At 30.7% G+C, this 21,268-nt stretch overlaps 1 protein-coding gene and 1 pseudogene across 1 annotated transcript; both read right to left on the bottom strand.

Annotated features, from left to right (window-relative positions):
- Positions 1 to 5,279: 5,279 nt before the first annotated feature.
- LOC108481431 (cytochrome P450 87A3-like) lies at positions 5,280 to 7,856 on the bottom strand. The gene is made up of 9 exons (XM_017784570.2): positions 7,507 to 7,856; positions 7,100 to 7,421; positions 6,852 to 7,001; positions 6,490 to 6,741; positions 6,318 to 6,407; positions 6,152 to 6,230; positions 5,939 to 6,045; positions 5,697 to 5,824; positions 5,280 to 5,601 (listed from the first exon to the last, which is right to left on the bottom strand). Exons 1-9 carry the CDS (start codon positions 7,701 to 7,703, stop codon positions 5,502 to 5,504), a joined length of 1,425 nt encoding a protein of 474 aa, XP_017640059.1. The 5' UTR covers positions 7,704 to 7,856; the 3' UTR covers positions 5,280 to 5,501.
- A 6,987-nt stretch (positions 7,857 to 14,843) lies between these two features.
- LOC108481432 (cytochrome P450 87A3-like) lies at positions 14,844 to 17,303 on the bottom strand (annotated as a pseudogene).
- Between the last annotated feature and the right edge of the window lie 3,965 nt (positions 17,304 to 21,268).

Below are 21,268 nucleotides of genomic sequence, written 5' to 3'. Positions count from 1 at the left end.
GTCGTTTTATCGTTTTTGTTTTTCAGTAATTAAATATTTACTTTTAAAATAATTATTTTTATTTATTATTATTTTTTACGAATCGTGGGGTCAAAGGGTGGACGCCACGTGTCTTGGCCGGCTAGGTGAAGCCATCAGGTGCGGACAGGTGCAACGTTGGGAAACACAAAAAGCGAATGACGATGGGAATTTGATATTTTTAGAAAGCGAGTTTGCCATTGGTTAAGGAAGCGGGCAGCAAATTCAGCAATTTCTATGACGAAAATATCCTTGGATTTGACGGGAAAACTACTTCTCTTACCCCTGCCGCCATAAGTTTGAAATGAAGCAAGTGGGGGCGTAGGGGTGCGGTGGAGTTCGGTTGCTTGTACTCAAACCATTTTCCATTTATTTTAATAATTTGCTGACGTGGAGTTAGTCTAATCACAGAGAAAAAAATCAGGTACGGTTGGCATTATATTAGATTCCTGTTCTTCTTTAAAGCCAAACCAATTTCAAGGGTTCAAAATCTAGTTTTGGTCCCTCTATTATTCTTAAATTTGAGATTTAGTCAATATACTTTGATTTAACATAATTTAGCTCTTATATTTTTATAAATAACATTAATTAGTTTAAATAATTAATAATATTGGCTATAGATGACAATGGGATGGAGTGAATTTTTGCTCATCACGAGCCCAACCCGATTTTTATACCTCATACCTCAACTTCGCCATAAACTCAATTTTAATTAAAATTTTAATATCATATCCCAACACACACACGAAAAAAAAAAAACTTTATATCTTACTTGACCTATCTTGAAATATTAATTTTACAAATTTTAATAAAATAAAATTATAAAATATTATAAAAATGAAAATAGTTAACTAATATGCATTAAAAATAGTTAAAATCTTATAACAGTATATAAATGTTCAAAATTTTAATTAAATTAAATAATTTGTTATAAAATTATTATAAGAGTACTTTGGTAATTTACGAGGCGAAGTAATACAGGTTTGACCAAAATCCAACCTCGACCCAAACTCACAAATTTTAATTGAAAATCGCCCTGCCCAACCCATTTAATCGATTTAAATAAGTTTGCCACTAAGGGGCTCATGTTTTGACACGAAAGGTTTTATCTCAAGTGAACTACTTTGATTGTGCTATTTGTCCCTCTTCTACTGTTGACATTATTACTGTTAATAGGTTGGTTAATTTGGGTGAGTATGAGGGGAGCTAGCTTATAGTACATTGGGTTAGCTTATTGGCTCGGGTTTTAAGTGCTGTCATTGTTCTCTTCTTTTAGTCCATCAAAGTTTATTGGCAAAGTGTACTAGAGACATAGAGGGTTCATGGCCTCTCTAAAATAGTAAAATTTTAATTTAGGCTATTTATAAATTTAAATTAATAGTGATAAAATTACACTTTAACCCTTAAAATGATAAAATTTAATTTAGCCCTTTAAAAATTACAAGATAAATGTTATTAAAATGATAAAGTTACATTTTTACTATTGTAAAAATAGTTTTGACTTTGCCATTGTCGACGTTTCTTTCTTTAACGAATACTGCCTCTTTTTCTCAAAAGAAACGATTCATGTTAGTATTTTAATCGAAACAATTAATAGCATTAATTATTTAGACTATCTAAAAATATTATAAAAACAAAAGATCAAATCATATTAAATTAAAATAAAAAATGATTGGATTACAAATGTGAACATAACAGAGGGACCACAAGTAAAATTTGACTATACCAAAGCCTGATGAAGTCAGTTGTGAGCCATTGATCGTTAACTGGGTTGACAAATTGAAGAGAAATCCAAAGGTCAGAATTACATGATGGCATTGGAGATGATGGAGTTGAAATGAACATGTGTGAAAGCCATTTGATGTTTCCATTTTATAAAGGTTTCATAATTGTGCCAACTGTACTTGCACTATTTTTTTTATGGTTTAAAATTAAATACTTGGAAATATACAATAATTTTTTCTAACACTTTTTTTTTTTTTGGAAATTAACTGTGGCACCATATTAAAATATTTAGTGGTACTTATTTTTGATGACATAAGATTTCACGAGTTAAGGGCGTAGGGGGAGGGGGTCCAGGTTTGGCAAACACTAGCCCTATATAATAATAATTGAATAATCAACAAAATTCGTTTGCACCACAAATTTTTAAAAGATATTTATTAAACTTACTCCTAAAAGTAATATTTATATTTTGATAAATAAAAAGTAATATTTATATTAAATATCATTTATATATAAGTGTAAGTCATTTTGATATAATTGGATTTTAAATGGCAAGACTTTTTTTTGGTCAACAAAACAAAAAAGGACTCTTTTTTGTGTGTCTTGCCTAGAATTGGTATACTTGGGTAGATCATAAAAACCTAAAAAAGTTCCCTTTTTTAGTGAAAAGTTTTGTGGGTTTTTAATAATATTTGATTGTTTTATTTTGATATTTGAAATTATTATTTTATTATTATATATTTAAATTTAAAAAGATTAAAATGTAATATATTATATAACTGTTGGGAGGCGTATTGTTTACCTTGCTGCAATGTGCTAGTGGCAGTGTCCACTTTCATCACCATTGTGATTAACCAACAATTTATCTTATTTGAAAGAATGACAATTTTTTGAAAGAACTCTTTAGACTATGTTGATATCTTGAAATGGTTCTAGCTTTTATCAATGACTATCAATTCACTTGGAGACATATATCCTGAGGATCGGATCGGTTATATCAAATCTCTTAGATTAAAGAAGATGGATCAAATCAAAACTTGAAGTCTTAAGTCAACAACCCTTTTTACTTTGGTCATTAATATTATATTGTATTAAGCTATTTTAGTTGTTGTTTAGAAGGGATTGTGATTGATCTTTTAGTTTGTTAGCAAGTCTTGAGAATCCCTATATATTTTGAGAGATTTGTATAGGTTGTTGTATTAATTTTGAGCTCTTATTTGTTCAATAAGAAACGTTATTTGTGAGAGTGTATTTTGATAGTAAAACCTTTTTTGTGATTGGTTTTACAAGCTAAGTTCTTGGGGGCTGGGGGAGAATTTAGCGGTAAGTGGTTTAGTTTTTGAAGTACAAAAGTGAGGATTTTTAACTAGGGTGTGCTAGAACTAGTATCATTGGTAGTATTAAGTTCAAAGATATTGAATCCATCTTATTAAGCTACGCTCTGCAGATGTAGGGAAACTGAAATGCGTAAACAAATTTATTATCTCCAGTTTTCATTGTGGTTATCATAGTTTGATCAAAAGTGCCTACTTCTATTGTCACTTATTGTACTCATTTTTTACATTTTACTTACTAGTTCAGTCAACAGTTTGGGAGGTGATTAGAGGTGAAGGGAGATGCTCTTGACGATGAAGTTTGGAGTAAAAGATAAGAGAATATAGCTTATTCGTGAAGGTGAGAGAGGTATTTATGAGAGTTTGATTTTCATGGGTTACATGTCATCCTTGAAGGTTTGTTAGTGTTTTTGGTGGTCTTTTATTGTGTGATTAATGTGACATTACTTAATTTATAGAGTATATGAGTGATAAGTGATGATTGTCTTGTCAAAATGACTTGATTGTTAGAAGTGTTTGGTTTGTGTGTTCTATAGGTCTTGGTAGAACAATGCTCACGATAAAGCAGTTATGGTTGGCGGAGTTAGGCAAGCGAAATCTATGTGGTTATATGGTATCAGGGTAAAGGTCATTGGGTGGTGGAGTGTTTACATAACAATAATAAACTATAAAGATGTTTAGGTGAGATATTTGAAACTTGTTCTTTTGTGTCTATATGTTAGATATATATAGAATAAATTAGAAATAACTAATACATATTAATTGTGGAGACTGAGATGATTATGGTTGTATTCGACATTCATAGAGGTGATAGTGATATTCAAGTTTTAACATTCATCACATGGCAAGATGGGGTCGGGGCAAAGCATACTAATCGTGGAGTGTTGCTCTCACCTGCTCCATTCTCTTTAAATAAAAATATTTTAAATATTAATAATTTTTAAATTAAATAATTTAGAATGTGTTTCGATAAAGAACTTTAAAATTTTAGAGATATTTAAAATGCTAGCATTACAAAATGCATCATTTTAGTGATTATTTTATTTGGATAAATATTTTTTAGACAAATTAAATTATTGAAATTTCATGAGTTAGAAAACAATTATAAAAGAAGAATAATGATAATAAAAATAAATAATATAAAAATATGCAATATTGTTAGCTTTGATTTATCATGCTTTTGAAATAACAAAAAGTTAAAAAGATAAAAAATTTATACATGGAGAAGCTAGTTAGCCACAACCATTTTCTAGAGAGGGATAAACTATTGACACTTGTTCTTCGACCTTCGGCCTTAAGCCCACCACAAATACCCTAATTTTATCAATGTATTATTTCTTTAATTGGAATTTGGGTCACAACTCTAACATTTATGTTGCTTTGAATTATTCTTTTAATGAACTTTAGTCCTATGTCTTTTTTGATTTTCTGTTCTCCTGTTTAGCTTATTTGCTGTCCTTTGCAGAGGCATGTACCTTCATCTTGTGGAAATATCTGTTAACGCTCAGTTTTATCAGCACTGTAAAAAATTATATGGAATGACGTAATGTAGAATCTGATTGCTCAACTATATGTCTGTGGATGGTTGAGAAATTGATGAAATGAACACCATGTTGAGAAATAACGTCATTGATATTGAGATTGCTGCGGGAACAATTAAGTCAAAAGAAGTTTCAGCTCCATCTTTTAAATTCAATACAAAAACTGATCAGGCGGCATCTGGTAAGAAACAAGTGGTTTTCAGAGCATGTTACTTTTGTCTTTTAGCCTTTTACCTTCCCAAAATTTAAGATACTGGGATAGATGCAGCTATATTGAAGGACTCTGAATTGAGTGAAGTTGAGGGAGAAGAGTGCCAATTTAGTACTCGGTTACACTTCTTGACAATCGATCAAGGTAGGACAATTAGAGTTTATAATATGCTTCTATGTTTTTACTGCCTTGAGGTAGAAGTCTATGCCAACAAATGGATCTGCCTTGAGGTAGTCCACTTTCTTTGTTGGATTAATTATATGTGTCAATTTTGTGCTATCTACCCTGGAATATGAAATCTTATTGCAGTAGCTTTAGAAGTAGGATAACAAATTGCGATTGATGTGTATGATTATTGATTAGTAAATCTTGTAAACTATGAATTTATTTCAGATTACCCCTTTATGATTTCATTATAAATTCTTTGAGCCTCTAAAAAATATTTGGTAATACCTGCAAAAATGTTTGGTGCACTTCATTATCAGAGAAACATATAGGTTATTGTGACAATAACATTTCATATTTAGTTCCATTTATTTGAATTGAACCTTAATTACTTATGATGATGTTGTGTTAATAATATACCTGTTGCCTTTTGTTGTGCAGAGTGATATACTTGGGTTTTCTTTTCCATGCCTTTTGAGTCACGAGCAATCACTCTGCACGAACAACTTACTCCATTCTAGTTTTCTCCATGAGCCGTATGTGAAAGCCATCTGGAAGCTGTAAACCTGGAGTTCGGAGTATATTTCCTCCTTTGATCGGTTCCCACCTGAAACAAGGTTCAAGATTTATGAGTTTTTGTCTCTTGCTCTTTCACACATAATGTGCTGGGCATATATAAAACATCTTGTAATTTGTTCTTACCTGTACTTCGTAACCAGGCAATGGAGAAACACAGCCATCTGCACTTTAGCGAAATCTGCTCCGACGCAAAATCTCAAGCCACCACCAAATGCCATGAAATTCTTTGTGGCTCCATTTATTTCTACGCCCTGAAGTTATAGAAGTAGAAGAATTGTTTTGAGTTTCAAAGTAGAATTTATGTGATTTTGTTTTAGAAGCAATCTCGCAGGTAAAAGCGGATGAAATTTTGAGTATTGACCAACCTCCCATCTTGATGGATTAAAGGTCAGGGGATCTTTATATTTTGCTGGATTCAAGTGCACAGCTGAGGGACAGACCATTATTGCCCAACCAGCTGGAATAGTATATCCTACATTATCACCAAATTTGGTGTGTTAGCTTTCTTATTAATTCATGGCCAAATTTTTTTAATATAACAATTGGAAAGTGGGTCTTAGAACAATTTTCATGCCCACCTTTAAAATGGATTTCTCTTAGTGCTTTTCTGAAGATTACTGGCGCTATATTTGCTAGTCTAACTGTTTCATTGATGAACTGTAAGTTGTACATGTCAGTATGGAAACAAGCAACCTTTCACAACTGATACCATGTCCTCATAAACTTATATCACAAATTTCTCACCTGGAATGTGTATGTCATTGATTTATATTCTTTCCATGTAAGCCCAGAGTCTGTATTTTCCCTGTTTCGTAGAATTGTCTCATGCTCTTCCTGTAAGGTGGAAATACTAAGTTCATTTTTGTTCCAAAAAAAGATTCCGATTTTGCAAATCCAGGAATATAAATTCACATACCCTTAGTTTTTTCAGCACTGAAGGGTCATCAGAAAGGAATTTTACTGCTAAAGTTAGAGCCATGGAAGTTGTTTCAAAACTGGCAAATAGTAGAAGGAACATCAAATCCAGAGCTATTTCCTCTGTTAGAATTGTTCCCTCTTTCTGAAGTTCTTCAAGGACAAAATCGAAAAAGTCACTTCGGCTCTTCCCTGGCATTGCCCGCCTTTCGTTTAGCAGGTTCTTTAGCATTTTCATTGCATTTTTCCTTCCCTGAAAATATAAAAATTTCAAGAATTAATATACAATAGAGAAATGGTTAACTACATGTAAACATTTGTTATTATGCTCTAGAATGGCCAAAAATATAACTGGTTAACTACCTGTAAACATTTGTGATATGCTGTTCCAGGAATATCCAAGGGAAAGGAGAGTAATCCTTTTATGAAGGCAACGAAGTTCTCCCTCAGATTCTTGGAGGCATTGTCTTGGTCGTAACTTATCAGCTTTTTGGCCGTCAGATCAAATATCATCTGCAATAAAAGGACAAAGGTATCATTACACTGTATTCTGAAACTTAAAATTTGAGATTTCTTCATAAATATGCGGGAGGGAGTATTTGTATAAGTACAGCAGCGGTTGCTTCTTTTAATTCAACTGTTTCTTGGATTAACCATCGTTGTAACCTTCTACAAGCTGTTCGCTCAACTTCAGGGAGCATCTTTTTTATATTTTCAGGGCCAAAGAGACTAAGCACCATATTCTTTAGGTACTTGAACATGAAGCCATGTAAGGATCCTACATTTTGACGTCCTAAGATCTTTGTGAACGTATCCGGATACCAGCTCTGAAACAGTTGCCCTTCTTGAAGAAACACAAAGTGATTGAGATCCGGATCGGTCAATACGATTACCGGTTGTCCCACTATGCTCGTCTTGAATACTGGCCCATACCTGCAACCAGTAGCAATGAACATGTTATGGAATGGAATAATTAAGAAGATTATCACGAGGAAAAGGCCATGGAGATTGAATTGACCATTTCATTCTCTCTTTGAGAAAGGGGGAAATATCATTAGTAGTGTTGCGGCTGAAGAACTGAAGAGTCTCACCAAGAAGTGGGAAACCCATAGAACCTGGTGGGAGTTTGCCATTACATCTAGGATTCCTCCAGTGGTAAACCCAATATGTGATGCATATAAGGGGAACCAAAGCTCCAATCCACAACAACAACATCTCTTACTGAAATGCTGATATATGTAATTATGGTTTATGATGGATAAAGAAAATGGCAATGGTTGATGATGATATTTGCTGAAATGGAAGAGTTGTAGGAATAAAGAAACGTGGAGAAGAAAGTGTTGGCAATTGGCATGCATATTATGATTCTTATCAGTCATGGGAAGTTCTCCTTAAATAGGTAAGCCGATACATTCAACTCTTGGATGAAATTGATTATATTTTACAGTTCACACAACAATTGGGTGAGTATTAAGTAAATATTAAATAATAAAAGTATTAACATCAAATAATTATATTCACACAACAATTGTGGAGCTAATATATAGACTCTTTAAGTAAACAAGCCGATTTTTAGCTTCAGCAAAAGAACTTAGTAATGACTCATGCATTTTCTTACATGTACATAGAGTGAATAATTAGCCTTGAGCTAATATCATAGATTTTTTCCTCTATTGACCATAAATGGATTGGATCCCCGCATCATGAATATGGATGAGCATTTCCGAACCCCATTGATCGAAGGTCGATCTGTTAATGTGAAATTTTGGTGAGGAAAAACTTAAAGTTTCTATTCCCTTCAACCATATTTGGTGTGCAAATGAATTTTAAGCACTTGTTCCGTTTTGCATTGACAAAAAAGAGTCCATTAAGTACTGGGTAGAATATAAAAGGAAAATCAATTTCAATAAAAAAAATTTACAATAATTCTTTATAAAACAATATAAGATCAGTAGAAGATGGAGGAATAATAGAACATTTTGAGAACTTTCTGGTATACCATCTAAATGAAATCTCACTTCTATTTATAATAATTCTTATTTCTCTTCGTAGAGACATATTTGTTCAATAGGTGTTTTTTTTGAATAATCATACCTTTTAAATAGATATAATTATTCAATTAATATATCCTAAATAGATATAACTATTCAAATAACATTTCATAAATAAATATAACTTCAAGTAATATTACTTGAATATTATAATTCTTTATTAAAATCAAGAAATATAAATTTTCATTTTTAAGAGACATCACTCATTACTATAAATAATTATAACTCTTTATTATAACGAAAAATGTTAGAGTTGTGACCCAAATGCTTTATTAAAATAAAATACAAGTGGGAAGATAAAGGGATCCACGAGGGCGAAGATTGAGGGCCGCAACCCATCGTGGATCCCCAATAAGCAAGATACGGCCCTTGCGGTACGGTACGGGCTGCACAAGAAGAATCCGCATAGAAGTTTACTGAGGTTCATTAGAATAAGGTTTTCTAAACCTATAAATAGACGCAGTCTATACTCCTTGTAATTTATTCGAACTCGACATAGTAAATTTTCTACTTATCTACCCGAGGAGTGTGTTTCCATGTATGTTCTATTTTTCTCTCTTTTCTTGTCATTAACAACATTCTATTTTTAACAAAAAAATATATCTTTTGATTACTTGCACCCTTTCATTTATAGTTATTGAAATACTATAAATATTTAAAAGTTTTCCAACAATTTCCTCTCATTTTTAAGATATTTTACATTTTGATAAACTTGGAAATCAATTTGCATAAATGAAAGTATCTTACAATCAAACTTTCACTTAGTGAAAACATGTTAAAGTTAATTGAAATTGCACGGTAGATTAAGCTTTGAACTAATTATTCAATTTGGTTAACTGGACACATCTCACACAATTATTTCAACATCGATCAATGCATAGTATCTGGAGACACTATTATGACCATTTGTCTGTTCTCTTTTCATGAGTGTTGTTAGAGTCAAGGCCTTAAGCTCCTAGAAGCGGCGACACTTCCCATTCACATAAGTAGATCCCATTGAGAGTGTTATCGTAACTCTCACATATTAACGTTATGGGTCTATTAAGATTACATTACACATCCTTACTTTATCATTATAGGTACCTAACACTTTAATTTTAAGATGAAATTATTTATAGTGCTAGCATTCACATACTGATGATGTATTTTGTCTCATAGAACTCAAGACTTGATGTTATATCAAGCGTTAAGTTAAGTTTCAATCAAGGACGACTTTAATTAATGGGTTTGAGTCTCATCTCTCTTGAGGTTTTGTTGACTACATCTCTTGTAACACCCTGTTCTCTGACCCGATTATCGAGTTCGAGTTACAAGGTCTCACATTTGTTCCCGAAGCAACTACAATCAAATAACATTTGATTTAAAATCATTAACATTCAAGTATAAGCAAAACATGTGTATAAAACAATTTGTAATAACTTTTGGATCTTATATGAGTTACGAAAGGTCTATTGCTAACCCGAGGTCAAATTAGGACTAAATTATAATATTTTTAAAATAACGGGTTGATGTCGTAACTTCAAGGGTTCCTTGTCGTAACTTCGTTTTGACGTTCGTTCAACACTAATTAACTTAGGTACATGCCATATAATGAACAAAAAGGGATCATATAAATATTGTTGAGTCAGGGATCGCTTTTTAGATACTGGAATAATTTATTGTGACTTTGAGATTACCTAGACTTGTGCACGAGAAAAAAAACTATCGCTGAACGATAATTGTCAGTGATAATTTCCATAAATCAAGTAAATGCAATATAAGTTTATATAAATTGCATTCATCCAATACTAGTTTTATTATCAACTAATTCATATGCCATTAATGTCAATTCTTAACCAACACATCAATCAATACATGTCATTAAGAGTACCATGTATCTCTTATGTATTAACCCATACATAATTCAATTAATCAATCTAATGATCATATTATATTAACATACTAGTGTCAATAGTGTTTACAATCATATATGATATTTGATCATAACATTATATATATCATTTTCAAAGCAAATTGATTGATTTGCCAAATTCCATTTCGACCTTCTAGGCTTGTATAATCGGTTTGCATGATCTTTCACATGCTATTAATATTCATATATCGCAATTTACATTTGAATCATCAAACCATGATATCAATCCAATTCATGTATCATTTAACCTACTCACATTTTATAACTCTATTAACTTGACGCGGATTTAAGACGGGTACACAAATTAATCAACCTGCATCCTAGTCTGACACTACAGTACATCATCGGATAAATCGAAGTAAATACACTAGCGCACATAGTGCATCATTGGATAAACCGAAGTAAATATACTAACACAACCGAAACAAATATATTGGCACATAAGTGCATCATCAGATAAACTGAAGTATAAACTCATACACAATCTAATTCTATGGCATGCCATTTATATCCAACTCTGCTCGAACAGTTAATAGGGTAATCACATAGTTCAATTCACATTCCATCATTCTCAATTCATCATCAATTCACCATTCCAACACATCATATAACAAGTTTCAACTCAATTTCATAACAATTATCACATATCAATTAAATCATATTGCTTCCTATTTTATTCAATTTAGTTCTCTATCTTGATATACTATAACAATTGTACAAGCCCAATTTGCAGGCCCAGATTAAACCAAATGACCCACTAAACCCAAACCTAATACCTAACCCTAGCCCAATTAGCCCAATACCCAAAACAAAAAGAAAAAGAAAAAGAAAAAGAAACCTTAAATCACCTAATCCCACTGCCTTAGTTGCATTGACAGTGCAAATAGCACTTGCCTCTACCACCGTTTGCCTGCCATACAAAAAGAAGAAAAGACATTAAGTATATATATATATATATAATAAAGTTTGTAAATGGCTATAAAAAGGCCATACTAAAACCATTGTAGAAGGAGAAGAATTTTTTTTTTTGAGCAAATATAAAAAAAAAAAAAGCATTTGACAAATTTTAGATCTAAGCACAAAAGAAAGTAGAGATCCAAGCAACACCAAAGAAATAGGAAAATAAAAGTTGAAATATCAAGAATCAAAATCTAAAACAAAAGGTGATATTACATTATTATTATTTTCTTTCTATTTATTATTTTTTTCCTTTTTATTTTATTTTCGAATTTGCTTACCTCTACATACAATATATCATAAGGACATAAAAAAAAAAGAAGCAAAAACGTACCTTCGGGTGCGGTGGCCGGCGACGACGACCGGTCGGGCATATGGTGGCTTGTTCACCGGACTTTAACTCTGGCTAGCGGGTGAGAGAGAGAAAACTCGCGACCCGACCCGCCTAGAAAGAGGATCCGCACATTTTTTAGTGGAAGGGCTATTTGCACATTTAGCCCTTCCATTTTTTCATGTCTCTATAATCAAGTTATTGCTACTTTAAATTCGGCCCTGGAATATGTCCCGTTTTTCAATTTGGTCCTCGACCACGTGCTGCTTTTTAGGATGGGGAATATTGCATTTTCAGTACTTCTAGGATATGCGCATGCTGCAATTTGGTTGTTTTTCTTTTTGTTTTCTTTGAAATTCACCCCAAAATTCATTTTTGCTTCGATTTTCGTCCCTCTTCTACTCTTTCTCATTATTTTACTTTAATTTTAATTTTATTCATGCTATTATATTTTAATTATTGTTATATTTTTGTCATACTTATATATATGTATATTATATATATTAAATAGTATTAGTAATAGTTTTACTATTATTGTTTTTATTTTTTATGACACCTATGTACTCTATAAATATATATGTATTATGTTCCATATCACACATATTTATATATCAATATTATATTATGTATATTTCTTTTTAAATACTATATATATATATATGTATGTATATTTAGATATTATATGTATGATATTTATGTTATGTACATACTTTTAATATTATCATGTATTTATTTTTTTACATTTGTATATATCTATGTAATATCATTAATAGTTATTTTTAATATTATTATGCATATACTGCGTAAATATTTTAAATATTGTATTTTTATTATGTATATATTTTAATACGGATACATTTTTATTACTCGTATATATATTTTAATATTGTATTTTTATTGTTATGCATATACTTTAATACTATATCATTTTTATTTTTATTTTCATATCATCTTATGTTTATGTTTTTCAAACTATATCATGTATATATATTTATATAGTTATTAATAGTGTTTTTATTATTATGTTTATTTCTAATATGTATGTGTTATGTATTTACTTCTAATACTATGTATTGTATATTCTTACTATAATCATTATTACCATCACCATTATTTTTATTATCATATTATTGTCATTTTTTTATCATTCATTATTTCCTATCCTTTATATATTATTATTGTTATTAATGTACATTATTATTATCAATTTACTATTAATTTTACTTTTATTATTACTACTATATTATTATTATTATCATTATCATTATTATTATTATCATATTTATACTTATATTTATTTTATCCTAATGTCATTTTTATTATTATATATATACATATCCTTTTACTACTATTTTTATATACATATATTTTAAATATTATTACTATTTTTTATTACCATTATTGTTATTATACTTGTATCTATATGTATTTTGTTTTAATACCATTATTATTACTACTTCCATTATCTTTTATCTCTAACTATTATTATTATTTTATATATATTATTATCTATATTATTATTATTACTATTATTCTTTATTGTCATGATTAATATTTTTATAGCTATTATTTTTATTACTAATATTACTATTGTTATATCCAGATTATTTTTACTTTCATTATAATTACTACTATTATTATGGAGTCTTTAACATTTTTAATTTATTCGGTCATTTTCAAATTAGCATTTTTACGAAGAGGATCGATTTCAATGTCTTTCAAGCCTTCATTTTTTCGACACTAAGACACTAATTAATCAACCAGTACCAATTTTTGGGCGTATGAGGGTGCTAATCCTTCCTCGTATGTAACCGACTCCCGAACTTGTTTTCTTGATTTACGTGGACCAAAATCGTTGTTTAAATAAATTAAACCATTTATTAAAAACAACCACTTTTACAAGGTGATCTAATCACACCTAAAAAGATTGGTGGCGACTCCCATTTTCGTTTTTCTCCAAGTTGATACCCGTTTTTCAAAAAAATAGTTACGACAACAATCACCACAATTTAATTCATACAACCACTATATACTCACCTCATTACTAAATCATGCACTTCAATATGAATTTGCAATAATTAGATTGATCACGAATAATAGAAATACAAACTGAAAGCTCGCATCACTTGTTGTCGGATCTCACTTTTCCTTTTCCTCTTGACTGTTTCGCGTCGACGTTAGCTATGTATAATCACAATATATATAACACCATCAATTTTCATTCAATCCACAATCAAATACAATATCAAACATGTTTTATAATTATTCAATTTAATCCCTAAACACAGGACAAGCATAACTTTCGATCTAAAGCTTCGGATTGAAATCTAATTTCACATATATTCATTAGGGACCTCTTACTTTCTATTCCTACAAAAATTTCATAATAGTTTTGCATTTTACTCAATTTGGTCCTTAATGTATGAAACTAACAATTATACTTTACAATTTAGTTTTTTTTTTCATAATCTAAGCTTAATTTCTATTTTCACACCAAATTCATCCATTTCTCAAAAGTGACATTTTTCAAAAAAGTTAACAGTTTTGCAAATGGATATATAAGCTAGCTAAATCAAGCTCCCATGATTTAATTTTCATAAAAATCAAAGCAAAATATCTAGGAATTTACTTCAATCTGATAGCCGAATGTCCACGGATTTTCAAGCTTTCTTCCTTTCCTTTTTTCTTTGGTTTCCACGGGTTGAAGATGAAGATGATATCATCTTCTCTTTCTTTCCATTATGTTTATTATTTATACTTAAATTAGCATGTTTTAATCTAATTAATTTACAAAAATATTTAATTAGTTTAAGTCAATGGTATCCACCATCAAATCCCTCTATCATATATTTTAAATTTGATTTATTTACCATTTTATTCCTTTAGATAATTGTTATTTAATTCTCTAAGCTTTTACTAATTAAAAATCTATAACGATTAAACTTTTAGAATTTAATCTCTGAACCTTAATTAACTACCAATTCAACTAAATTACTTAACTAAATTTCTGTTCATCTATATATTATGTTATTTATAACCAATAAAAATTAAGTTACAGTTACATAATATTTCTTATGAGGACAAGTTAGGGAGAAGGTAAGAATTTGCTTATTATTGCATTCGGAAGTGTAGTGCTTCTGCTGCTAGGGCTTTTACATCATAAAGTGTTATTTTGATCTCAGTATAGTGTGGACATCATTATGGAGTATATTTCCACCTTTGGTTGGTTCCCAGCTCTATATTATTATCTGCCTTGTTTCTATTAAAGTTTATCCATTCTAGTTTATCTCCATGAGCCTTATGTGAAAGCCGCCTGGAAACTGTAAACCTGGAGTTCGGAGTATATTTCCTCCTTTGACTGGTTCCCACCTGAAAGAAGGTTCAAGATTTTGATGACTTTTTGTCTCTTGCTCTCTCAAACACAGTGTGTTGGGCAAATATAAAACATCTTGTAATTTGGTCTTACTTGTACTTTGTCACCAAGCAATGGAGAAACACAGCCATCTGCACTTTACTGAAGTCTGCTCCGACGCAAAATCTCATGCCACCACCAAATGCCATGAAATTCTTTGTGGCTCCATTTATTTCTACACCCTGCAGTTATAGAAGTAGAAGAATTGTTGAGTTTCAAAGTAAATTTTTATGTGATTATTGTTTTAGAAGCAATCTAGCGCGGATGGAATTTTGAGTATTGACCAACCTCCCATCTTGATGGATTAAAGGTCAAGGGATCTTTGTATTTTGTTGGATTCAGGTGCACAGCTGGGGGACAGACCATTACTGCCCAACCAGCTGGAATGTTATATCCTACATTATCACCAAATTTGGTGTGTTAACTTTCTTATTAATTGCATGGCCAATTTTTTTTTTAATATAACAATTGGAAAGTGGATCTTAGAACAATTTTGATGCCCACCTTTGAATTGGATTTCTCTTAGTGCTTTTCTGAATATTACTGGCGCTATGTTTGCTAGTCTAACTGTTTCATTGATGAACTGTAAGTTGCAGTTGTCAGTATGGAAACAAACAACCTTCAAAACAGATCATATGTTTAAAGCACAAATTTTCTCACCTGGAATGTGTATGTCATTGATTTATATTCTTTCCATGTAAGCCCGGAGTCTGTATTTTCCCTGTTTCGTAGAATTGTCTCATGCTCTTCCTATAAGGAGGAAATACTTACGTTCATGTTTGTTTGGAAAAAGATTTGGGTTTTGCAGATTCGAGAATATAGATTCACATACCCTTAGTTTTTTTAGCACTGAAGGGTTGTCAGAAAGGAACTTTACTGCGAAAGTTAGAGCCAAAGAAGTTGTCTCAAAACTGGCGAATAGTAGAACGAACATCAAATCCAGAGCGATTTTCTCTGTTAGAATTGTTCCCTCTTTCTGAAGTTCTTCAAGGACAAAATCAAAAAAGTCACTTGGGCTCTTTCCTGGCATTGCCCGCCTTTCGTTTAGCAGGTTCTTTAGCATTTTCATTGCATTTTTCCTTCCCTGAAAATATATAAAAAATCAAGAATCAATAGACAACAGATAGTTGGTCAGCTACCTGTAGACATACGCTCTAGAATGATCAAAATCTCAACTCGTTAACTACCTGTAAACATTTGTGATAGGCTGCTCCAGGAATATTTAAGGGAAAGGAGATTAATCCTTTTATAAAGGCAACGAAGTTCTCCCTCAGTTTCTGGGTGGCATTTTCTTCGTCGTAACTTATCAGCTTTTTGGCTGTCAGATCAAATATCATCTGCAAATAAAGACACAAGGTATCATTACACTGTATTCTGAAGCTTTAAAAATGAGATTTCTCCAGATATATGGGGGAGGAAGTATGTGTAAGTACAGCAGCGGTTGCTTCTTTTAATTCAACTGTTTCTTGGATTGACCATTGCTGTAACCTTCTACAAGCTGTTCGCTCAACTTCAGGGAGCATCTTTTTGAGGCTTTCAGGGCCAAAGAGACTAAGCACCATGTTCTTTAGGTACTTGTACATGAAGCCATGTAAGGAAGATAAATTTTGACGTCCAAAGATCTCTGTGAACGTATCCGGATACCAACTCTGAAACAGTTGCCCTTCTTGAAGAAACACAAAGTGATTGAGATCCCGGTCGGCTGATACGATTACCGGTTGTCCCACTATGCTCGTCTTGAAGACCGCCCATACCTGCAACCGATATGTTATGAAATGCATACAAAAAAAAAGAAAAAGGAAAAAACGAAGATTATCATGAGGAAAAAGTCATGGATATTGAATTGACCTTTCCATTCTCTCTTTAACAAAGGGAGGAACATCATTAGTAGTATTGGACTTGAAGAACTGAAGAGTCTCACCAAGAAATGGGAAACCCATAGAACCTGGTGGGAGTTTGCCATTACATCTAGGATTTCTCCAGTTGTAAACCCAATGTGTGATGTATATAATGAAAACCAAAGCTCCAATCCACAACACCAACATCTCTTATATATATATGGTTTATGATAGATGAAAAAAATGACAATGGTTGAAGATGATGATATTAGCTGAAATGGAAGAGTTGTAGGAGTAAAGAAACGTAGAGAAGAAAGTGCTGGCAATTGGAATGCATATTATGATTCTTATTAGCCATGAGTTTTACTTAAATAGGAAAGCTAATGCATGTAACTCCTCCATGAAATTAAGTATATTGTCTGAAATGTGAGTGCCCCGTTTGACATGGATGTGGGCCGTGTTAACATTAGTGGCAGCTTGTTGACAATGCATGGCAGCCATCAATTTTGACTAAAATGTCAAAATAAGAGGTGCAAGTTTGGCACCGTAAATGACTTTGAAAAATTGGCTTGGGAGAATTTCTTTTTTGGTCCTTGAGATAATGGACTATTTATTGTTTGGTCCTTGAACCTCAACTATAAATAGGCCTTCTCATTTCTCATTTCAAATAATCCCAACTATTCTTTCTCACTTAGTTTTTTCTCTTCTCCCATTTGAGAATTCTTAAGGAATTCTATTTGTTTGTAATATTTTGGAGATAGTGAAGTTATCATATGGTGTTAGTGCCCGAGGACGTAGGTATAATTTACCGAACTTCATTAGAACTCTTGTGTTCTTTCTTGTCCTATTTTTCTTTCAATATTTGAGGGCATAATAGTAGTATTTAATTGTGCTATTAAATTACGATAGAAGAGATATTCTGACTAAGGAAAGACTTGGTACTCAAGAGATTCTTGTGATCCACCTCTCTTTCCTGGGAATTGAACTTTGTGTGATTTTTCAGTACAATAATTTACACGCCTCCAACCTTATTGGAACAACATGCCGACTACGGACCAGACATTTAAGACTTCAATAATTTAATGTAAACTCCCATCAATAATTTTGGCCAACCCTAGAAAGCTCAGAAACCAGACACCAATAATATTGACCATATTTTGGAATAAATCGATCCTTTTCATTATTAGTGAAAGGCATTTTTGAGTTCATAATTCTGTAGGTTTTTTTCTTCAGTAGTTGTGTAAATCAAACATATTGGAGTTTGATTGGTTTAAGATATAGATTTTTAGTAATTTAAATTAGATTTGTCAATTTGGATATAAACTTGAAAATTTGATCAATCAACTCTAACTCAATTTAATCCAATTTAATTATAGAAAGGCAACAACTTGAATTCATCTAGTCTGAATCTAAATTCGAACTAACCTAAACCCAGAATGCTCTGAGTTAAAAATAGCTTAAATTTAAAATAACATGAATTCAAAATCTAAAATGATTTGAACCGAAGTGACTATAACTAAAATGACCTAAATTCATAATAACCCAAACAAAAAAACCTAAACCTTAAACATAATTTTTTGTTAATATATCAATAAATATATATTTATATCAATATTAGTTAAAGCACATGTACTTTTTATTAATATGAGTTACTAGATTTAAAATTTTTTGCTTAAAATATTAGGCCTGTTTAAAATATGGGCGAGCTCGGGTTTGAACGTTCAAGGCTTGTGCCTAGCCCGACCTATTTTTAAGTTTATAATACTTTATATTATGTAATTTAGAACACATTAAAAAGTAAAAACTATACTAAATATATAATACTATTTTAAGGTAAACATTGAAACAATGTTAATATGGCTATATAAGAATTTTCAATAAGTAAAAAATGTATAAAATTATTAAATATTAAAATAATATAATATAAATATTAAAAAAAATGAAAATACAATATGGGCAGGTCTAAAATGGGCTTAGGTTAGTCTTTTGCAAATATGGGCAGATTTGGGCAAAATTTTAGGCCTATATTTTTAGTTTTGTGTTTACTTTGTGATTGTTCAAGCCCACACTCGAAGTGATTCATCTAACAAGAATAGTGGAGAAGGTCGTTTGGTTGAAAGTCGGGAACATCTAAAACCCGTCTCGAGCAAAGCACATGTACTTTTTCAAGAAAAGTTTATTGATATAAATATCACAAACCGGCTCGATTTTAAAAATTTTAATTTTTCACTGTAACAGAAAACTATTTTTATGTAACAGCCCATTTTCAATGAAATCGGAACAGTGGTTTCGGGACCACAAATCTGAGGTTAGAAATTTTATTTTAATATTATTTTATGATCTACAGCATGATAGTATTATCGTATAAAAATTTTATTAAGAAATTTTAAAGTTTACATGTTCAATTTGATAAAAGGACTAAATAGCGTAAAGTGCAAAATTTGAGTTTTATTAGCTAAAGGTATTAAATAGCTATAAAACTTTAAAATGGAAGCCTTTAAATGGAAATTAGACCATTATAGTTGGTAGTGGATGGCAATGGTTTGGCTTTATTGAAATTTTGTTTAGTTTTCAAGGTTAAATAAGTAAATAGTCAATAAAGGTTAAAACAATTAAAAGGCATCATCTTTTTCTTTTCTTCTTCCACCGTACATGAAAGGAAAAAGAAGTCATGGATGAAGCTTCATTTGGCCATCCCTATTTTTGTAACGACCCGATAATTATAGGTATCGAAAAGTGTATTTTTAGGTCTCTGTTTTCGAAAAACGGATTCGTAAATATTTATTAAAAATATTTATGAAGTTAGTTGTGTGGCTAATTAGGTTTTGAATAGTTGAATTTGTCCAAATTAAGAATAATTAGGTATAAGAATCAGATTGCATATAGTGTAAAAGTTGAAATATAGAATAGAGAAAAGTGAAAAACTAAATAAGCAATTAAGCCAAAAGTTGACAAGTGTACGGTGATGGTGATGACATGTGTCAAAATAAAATGCATATATTTATAATAATTACCTATTTACTAATTATTTGAGTAAATGTTATTATATTATATTATTTTAATTAAATAAAACAAATAAAAGAAACAAAAAGAAAAGAAGAACAAATAGTAGAAATGAAAGAGAAAGAGGGAAAAAAAAGAAAGAAGGAAGGGAAAGGAGAATTAGGGATTTTAAAGTTCAAAGCTTAATTGGTAAGTCAATTTAGTCCCTTTTCTTATAAATTTTATTTTTTAGAATCTTAGTATTAAATACTATCTTAGTATTAAATACTACCTAGTCCATGTCAAAATTTTAGAAATTATTGGATTTTTAAATGTTGTTCATGTTGAATAATTTAAGCATTAGGGGTTGAATGGATAGAATTTTAAGTTAGAATTGAGAAAAGGATTGAATTGTAAAATAAATTATAAGTTTTGTGTAATAGGGACTAAATTGAGAAAATTTTAAAATTTAGGGATTTAAGTGAAATTAGAGAGTTGAAATTAGTTTAAAGTGGAAATTGAATGAAAATACAGAATTAGTTTTAAAGAAATAAAGTTAGTCTCGATTTAGGGACTAAATTGGAATTTGGGCAAAAATTGAATAAAAATTGGAATATTCAATGTGAAATTGTATTGTATTGATGAATTTCAATTGTTTTAATTCCATAGCTAACGTTGTGCCAGAAACCTCGGCTAAGAAGGAAAAAGATAAAGTCGACAAGGAGTAGCTTAGAAATTCTAGTTTCTATTTCTATAATCCGAATCTAGTAATTACTATTTGTTGTATTTTGAATATTACTATGGTAAGCAAATGAGGTGAGTAATTATCATTATCATATTGAATTGAATGTATATGAATTTTTGATAATTGAATATTGGATGATTGTGGCATTTGTAAAGTAAAATTGTGTAACACCCCTTAACCCTAAACAGTCACCGGAACAGGGTTATGAGACATTCATTACCAGACATATCAGATAATTTACAAATAATTCTTAAATAAATAACAAACATGTTATAGAATAATCATAAATTCATATGAACTTTTACTAATTGAATTCATTCATTATTTTATTATTATTATTATTTTAAATAAAAATTCAATATAACTCCTTTATAAATATCTAACCTTCTCTATAAATTTTAAATCGAAACCAAACCAATTCCGAATTTCAACCAATATATTTATACACTGAAATATACATGAATCATACTTGATATATTGACTTAACAACTTAAGTAATGAAAACTCTACTATCATTTTAATTAGTTCTTAAATGTAAAATATATATTTAAT

This window comes from Gossypium arboreum, chromosome 1, assembly GCF_025698485.1.
Source record: "Gossypium arboreum isolate Shixiya-1 chromosome 1, ASM2569848v2, whole genome shotgun sequence".
NCBI lineage: Eukaryota > Viridiplantae > Streptophyta > Magnoliopsida > Malvales > Malvaceae > Gossypium > Gossypium arboreum.
The sequence above is the reverse complement of the archived record's forward strand: the minus strand, read 5'-3'. Positions and strand labels throughout refer to the sequence as shown.